This window comes from Oncorhynchus tshawytscha, linkage group LG21, assembly GCF_018296145.1.
Source record: "Oncorhynchus tshawytscha isolate Ot180627B linkage group LG21, Otsh_v2.0, whole genome shotgun sequence".
NCBI lineage: Eukaryota > Metazoa > Chordata > Actinopteri > Salmoniformes > Salmonidae > Oncorhynchus > Oncorhynchus tshawytscha.
Genome location: NC_056449.1, coordinates 30,932,666 through 30,940,065, shown reverse-complemented (window position 1 = coordinate 30,940,065; position 7,400 = coordinate 30,932,666). Strand labels below are relative to the sequence as shown.

At 44.8% G+C, this 7,400-nt stretch overlaps 1 protein-coding gene across 2 annotated transcripts; it reads right to left on the bottom strand.

The window, feature by feature from the left end:
* Positions 1-83: 83 nt before the first annotated feature.
* On the bottom strand, positions 84-6,392 carry LOC112221189 (heterogeneous nuclear ribonucleoprotein H-like). 2 transcript variants are annotated; one of them, XM_042303316.1, is made up of 10 exons: positions 6,250-6,392; positions 5,611-5,714; positions 5,343-5,498; positions 5,024-5,167; positions 4,085-4,223; positions 2,938-3,122; positions 1,612-1,724; positions 1,396-1,531; positions 1,082-1,258; positions 84-953 (listed from the first exon to the last, which is right to left on the bottom strand). In XM_042303316.1, exons 2-10 carry the CDS (start codon positions 5,693-5,695, stop codon positions 868-870), a joined length of 1,221 nt encoding a protein of 406 aa, XP_042159250.1. In that variant the 5' UTR covers positions 5,696-5,714; positions 6,250-6,392; the 3' UTR covers positions 84-867. The 2 variants fall into 2 exon arrangements, with proteins under 2 accessions (XP_042159250.1, XP_042159251.1); XM_042303317.1 differs by having other exon boundaries at positions 826-957.
* Positions 6,393-7,400: the final 1,008 nt, after the last annotated feature.

Sequence of the window (7,400 nt, the reverse complement as noted above, 5' to 3'; positions counted from 1 at the left end):
GATATTTAATAAAAACTTATCTGAATGAGTTTCTTCTTGACTGTATAGGAAACTACTCACCTCAAACAAGACAAACAAAGACATGTAAAACATCTTCAAATTGTATTCACTTTACAAGAAATACAAAGAATTCTGCATAGGCAGAAAGAAACCTTAAACAGAAACACTTCAGGTTTGTTTGCCAACTAAGTAAAGCATCCATCCCTCGTGGAGAATTCCCTCAAACCCTCCCATATAAAACTAACTTAAACGTGCTCTTGGTTCACCATGTAAAATGACAACTTCACACACCATTATTTTAACATTGTTTCAGACTTCAACAGAAAGGCTAGATATCTTTGCAGCTACTGGAGAAAAGTCTAGGACTATTTACAGAAGTGTTGGTTCAGATATGACAGTCCGGCAGGGTCAATGCTTTTCACTTATGAAAATGTAGAATTGGAATTTGGTTTGCTTTCTGAATTGACTGGAATTTAAATTTAATTTACCCCAACCCTGAAGTCAGTCACTTAATGGTCAAATAAAAGCTCAGATCAACGAAGTGAACTACTGTGGGTTAAATAGACAGACTGGGTCAATCACAGTTGGTTGTTTTGAATCTTCGTTAAAACAACAAAACACACACGGTCATAGTTTGTGTTGCTGCAGTCATGTCATTAACAACAGGAGGAGAGGATGGAAACAAAACAGCTCTCATTTCTACCAACCTAACTTCAAAGGAGCCTCAATCATAAATACAATCAGTCTAAAACAATACATTTCCCAACCCTCACTATAAATTGGCTCAGAACTACAAAACCCATCCAAAAGACCAGGTGGGAACTACAATTCCAGTCCTTCCAGCCGAACACATGCTGGGTTAAAGACCTACATCCCCCATCCTGACCCCAGGCCATTGGAACTCCTGCCTCCACTGCCGCCATAGTAACTGCTGCTCATACCGCCCTGGTTACCTGACAGGAGAGAGATACACACTATAGGACCGAGGAGTTCAGAGATCACACAGTCTAAAGCTTGATAGTCCGGGTCATGCGTAGATACATGTGAACAGGTGGGTGTGTTTTACAGAGCTGATACTCACTATAGTCACTGTAACCTCCCATGCTGCCCTGGCTGCTGTAGCCTCCAGAGTATCCAGAGCTCAGCCCTCCACTGCTATAGGAGGACTGGCTTCCCATACCCCCCTGCATCGGACTGCCGTACGAGCCATTACTGCCCCCTGCTGTAGAGTTCAGGAACAGCTCCACATAGCGGTGCTCTGCAGGACAGAGACAGCTGGTTAGTACATGCATTTCATCATATTAAGGTGGGAAGGCTGGGGAGGAAGAGAGAAACATTTTTTAAGAGTGCCTTTCATAATGGCGGTGGCCGGCTAAAACGTATAAAAAGACTCACGCATGTTGGCCTTGTCCTTCGACATGGCTGCCACAGCATCCTCATGTGTAGCAAACTCCACGTCAGCCTCTCCTGTCACTCTGCCGTCTGGCCCGATCTCTACATGCACTCTCACTGGGTTCAGAGGAGAGAAGAACTACGGAGAGAGAGAGGGAGCAGTGTTATTCTCATCATCTCTCACATAGACCATTCTTAGTAGGAGATCCTAGAACTCACATTGTAGATGTCAGTCTCTGTGGCTCTGTAGGGCAGACCCCTCATGTGAACACAGTGACCCGTGGTGCTCTGGAAGGAGGAGCTACTGTCACCATACCGCCCATCAGACACACCTGAGGTTAGACACATACACCTTAGTTATGGAGAGACTGGTCTGGGGCATGGAGACATCATACCGTCATGATAGAGGGCTAGGAAGAGCATGACTGGAGACATCATACTGTCATGATAGAGGGCTAGGAAGAGCATGACTGGAGACATACCGTCATGATAGAGGGCTAAGAAGAGCATGACTGGAGACATCATACTGTCATGATAGAGGGCTAGGAAGAGCATGACTGGAGACATCATACCGTCATGATAGAGGGCTAGGAAGAGCATGACTGGAGACATCATACCGTCATGATAGAGGGCTAGGAAGAGCATGACTGGGAGACATCATACCGTCATGATAGAGGGCTAGGAAGAGCATGACTGGAGACATCATACCGTCATGATAGAGGGCTAGGAAGAGCATGACTGGAGACATCATACTGTCATGATAGAGGGCTAGGAAGAGCATGACTGGAGACATCATACCGTCATGATAGAGGGCTAGGAAGAGCATGACTGGAGACATCATACCGTCATGATAGAGGGCTAGGAAGAGCATGACTGGAGACATCATACTGTCATGATAGAGGGCTAAGAAGAGCATGACTGGAGACATCATACCGTCATGATAGAGGGCTAGGAAGAGCATGACTGGAGACATCATACTGTCATGATAGAGGGCTAGGAAGAGCATGACTGGAGACATCATACTGTCATGATAGAGGGCTAGGAAGAGCATGACTGGAGACATCATACTGTCATGATAGAGGGCTAGGAAGAGCATGACTGGAGACATCATACTGTCATGATAGAGGGCTAGGAAGAGCATGACTGGAGACATCATACTGTCATGATAGAGGGCTAGGAAGAGCATGACTGGAGACATCATACTGTCATGATAGAGGGCTAGGAAGAGCATGACTGGAGACATCATACTGTCATGATAGAGGGCTAGGAAGAGCATGACTGGGAGACATCATACCGTCATGATAGAGGGCTAGGAAGAGCATGACTGGGAGACATCATACCGTCATGATAGAGGGCTAGGAAGAGCATGACTGGAGACATACTGTCATGATAGAGGGCTAGGAAGAGCATGACTGGGAGACATCATGTTATGATCCATAAACATTTATGACTGATAATGGCTCCCAATTAATCCAGTCGGCTGAAACAAAACAAGATCTTCTTACACTGTGCAGACATCACACACACCCTCTCCCCAACACACACCTCCACCATAGCCTCCGCGTCTAGCCCTGTCGTAGGAGCCGCCTCCTCGGCCCCCCATCATGTTGTACCCACGGCCCCCAGACGGTCTGTCATAGGGCCCCGGTCTCTGCATCCCCATAGGTTTCCTCTGGGGTTCGTAGTGGGTCCTCACCTCGGCACGGCTGCTCTTGAAGATCTCAATGTACCTGAGATACATACAGTACACACACCACCATGAAGACCACCACACACAGGAGGAGGTGTAGACTAGAGCTAGTTAGTGTACAGCTCCTAAGGCTGAATCAATGTGTCTGTTCAAATGGAAAGGGTACCAATAAAGTTGGGTGTTCAATATGCAGGTGATAAGCTGACATTTTGGTGTATTTGCTTGTCATTGAGGGTACTGATAAAGTTGGGCAATTCAGGACAAGTGCTGCCAAGTGCAGTACTGCTCCATAGGTAGGTGAGTCTTGAACTATGTGAGACTTGATCTGGTGGGTAACAGTATACTGTCTAGTATAAAAGCCTTGACAGTACAACAGGCACTTTTCTTATGGTCACCTGCAGATACCCGATACAGTTAACACTGATGTTACAGTACAATCTGTCCCTGCTATGGTCATTGTCCTGTTGTTATCCATGGAGACCCACTCTCTGAGCATTACCTGTGAGTGACAGTGTGCAGGGTCCGTGTCCTCGTGTTGATTGGCCCTCAGTGAGTTAGAACACCTGGGAGAATCCTGTCTGTCTATTGGCTACCTGTAGTGATGTTTAGTGCCCAGGAACCAATCAGCTTCACTCTTAAGAATCAGGGTCAAATGGATATGCCCAAATTCAACTGCAATTTTTACTCTGCACTCTCAACCAAACTTGGTGACAAACCTGAGAGCTTACAAGACACCTCGGCACTAAACTCAGAGTATGATCTATCTCCCAATGGTTTAAGAACAAGAGAATGTGCTTCATTTTCCCAAAGACTGCTGTGAGTGAATGAGTGTTAGTGTGTTCTGATCTAATATTGTAACTATGTGTCTTTACAATCAATATCTGAGTATGTGTTGTCTTAAATTAACTGTTTTGTTGAGTGTCAGTTATACCTGTTAATGTTTGTAAGTTGTACACCATAAGAACAGCAACTTTATCCAGCCAACCAACCAACCATCCCCACCTGTGCCCTATTCTTTCCTTGTGTTTCTTTAGAGCCTTTTCAGCTATATCCTGTGAAGCAAACTGCACGAAGGCCTCCCCCGTACTCCTCCCCTGGAAGTCCAGCGGCAATGTTATCCCATTTGGCACGATTTCCAACCCTTCAACCCAAGGACAGATAACCCCAGTGGGGGACACAGTAAATCACATGCCCAGTTACAGAAAGGTAACTTTCTCTGTTGTTGCTTTATTTATTCATGAAAACTATGCATTATGACATGTACTGTACATACCAGGTGAGTATTTTTAACCAATGAGACTCAGCAACCATTCAGGCTACTTACTTTTACTGCATTTGGGGGAACATAAAGGAGGATGAGAGGAAAGAGTGTCGAGAGAGAGAAAAGGTGAGAAAATTAAGGAGAAAATTAGAAGGAGAAAATTAGGGGGAGAAAATTAGAGAGCAAATGAGAGGGAGAAAATGAGAGCGAAAGAGAGGATACAGAAGAGGAAGCGACTGTAGGTGTGAAGGAATGAAAATAAGTGGCTCTGGCAGTACTTGTGTTACCTTTAGTACCCACCCATTCTATAATTGTCCCAGTGGGATGAATTACATCTTTGTTATGATATAGTGGATTCATGGGAAAACACCAAAGGACAACTGTCAAAGAAAAGTGACAGACGGGACTAGCATGTCAGGCCAAATTATTGTACAGAATAATTCATTTAAAAAAAGTGTTTGTTGGGACCAAACCAGTGATAGAGAAACTTAGGTGATGGGGGAAATCCTGGACAAACTATAGCTTATATAATGTAAGTCGCTCTGGATAAGATTATCTGCTAAATGACTGAACAATGTAAATTATCCTGGATCATTGATGAGGGCTGAGGACGGTTTACCTCCTCCTACAGGATGTTATGGGGGTGTTCATGTGAACCAGTGGGAGCTAGCTACTGGTACCTGAGAGGAACTGGACAATCTCCTCCTTGCTGCAGCCGAAGGGGAGGCCTCGGAGCCTGACTAGGCCGTCTCCAGTCGTTTCTGGGCTGTTTGGACCAGAATGTTTCATCACCCAGTCCATTTCCACGTTGTTAGATTTAAACACTGTGGACAAACAAGTCAAGTCAACACAAAGACCAAAGTCACTACTGCTAGTGTTACATAGTGTAAAAGGTTAAGAAATGTAGCCTAAAGTGAAGTCCCAAGGCACATATTATGCTTCAGCTGCAAACATTGAAACTTCAGGAAGACTTGGACAGTGACACACAAATACACACACCTTCCACATATCTGTGGCCCATGGTTTCTCTGTCCTTCTTCACAGCGATCTTCAGGTCATCCTCATTCTCCAGCTCAACGAAGGCCTCTCCGCTGGGTCGGCCCTCACGCGTGGAGGTAAAATGGATGCTGGTGCCATTGTTGGCGATTTTACAATCTATATGCCAAGAAGAGGGTAGAGGGACTCACAGTTATCTCAGATGTGAGAGGTGTTGGCTATAAAGGTGTTGTAGCAAGCTATTCAGGTTTTATCGTAAAGGTGTTATTACCTGAGAAGAACCTCCGTACTTCATCCACAGAGCAGGACCATGGTAGGCCTCTCACACGCACCACGTAACCCTCTCCATCAGACATGGTTGGTATTCTCTTAAACCTGAGGAAAGTAAAGAAGCATCAGGGTACAGTATGTTTGCAATGCTTAGATAACGTTAGCTAATTACCTTTACTCAGCTAGCTAGTTACCTAGCTGGCCATCAACATTGTATTTTACTTTTAGGTAAGTGAATGAAGTTATGTAGCATTTGCAGCGATTTAGAATGTATAACGTCACAAGACATGATTAGCTATCTCACAGGCTAGCGCATTGTTGCTTCTAGCTAGCTAACGTCAGTTATATTCATTTAGCTGGCTAGCTAAATCCATTATCACGAAACATACTATTTAATTTACACATAACAAACTAGCTAGATTAAGTCAATGTGTCTAACGTTATTAGATAAGAATAATTTCATTATCGGCGACAATCAGACACAAATGTCAGGCCTGGCGTTAGCTAGATAAGTTAGCGCTTAACGTTCGCTACCTGGCTTGCTAGCTTGATCAAATTGTCTGACCTAAACAGCAAGCAAGGACTCACAAGCTAAAGGTATTATCACAAATCACATTCGTTGAAAAATAAACATAGATACCTGTTAATTTGAATTCAGTGACAATATTATCACTACCACGATTGGTAGTATAGCTAGCTGTGTTTCGGGGTGTCAGGGCGGTCTGTTTCTGCTAGCTAGCTCCTAGCTTGCTAACTTGGTCCACGCCCAAAAAGTATGACGTAGCCTATCTGGGCCCTGTCTGTGGCCCCATTTCACTGAGGAATCTTTCAAATGAAACCTGTACCAATGCTGAAGACTAAACGACACCTATCTAGTTTCTTGGGAAACTTGCAAGCTATTTCTTGCTGTCAAATTTAACATTTACATAGCTTTCCAATGCTCTTGAGAAAAAAAATGCACTCACATTACTCTAAGGTCCATTCCTAATATAACATTTAAGCACCTATAGGGGTTCCGCCAGTGTTGCAATCTGAGGAACACCTAAAGGTGCCTCCAGAAACCTTTTCTTATTAGAGTGTGGCGCAATGGGATTAAGTGCATTTCTCATCTGATCATCTGTGAAGAGTGCCTGGCAATGAAAACAACCTATACTGGAACGTGCCTTAAATCTCAAATTTCAAGTTCACAGAGGAACACAAATTTAATTGAGTTAACTCCCGGGTGGTGCAGTGGTCTAAGGCAGCGCCAGCGGTGCCACCGGAGACTCTGGGTTCGCGCTAGTGCGACCGGGAGGTCCGTGGGGCGACGCACAATTGGCCTAGGATGTCCGTGGGGCGACGCTAACCAAGGTGCACGGTGTTTCCTCTGACACATTGGTTGAGACAAGATAGTTATTACTAACAACAATTGGGTACCACGAAAAAGGGGGTAAAAAGTAATTGAGTTAAAGGCAGCTTCTTTTAGATGTCCATTAAAATGGGCAACAATAGCTTTTTAGCAAGAAAATATTTCTCAAGAGTGAATTTACCAAGGACTGTCTGAGTGGGGGTGGGGGTGAGGGGCGACTGAAAAATAGCGGAGGATGAGGGGATTTGATTAATCTGGCCTGGGTATGTGTTGCGTGCCTCCTAAAATGAGGGAGGTTCAGGACTCATGAGCAGGAGAGCAAGGAAGCCCCAGTAGCACAATCGTTTATTAGAAGTCCCAACTCAACAACAACAGGTGGAAGAACACGCCCAAACGAAGTCGCCACACACAGGGAATAATCGCAACACACGGAGGAGAAACCT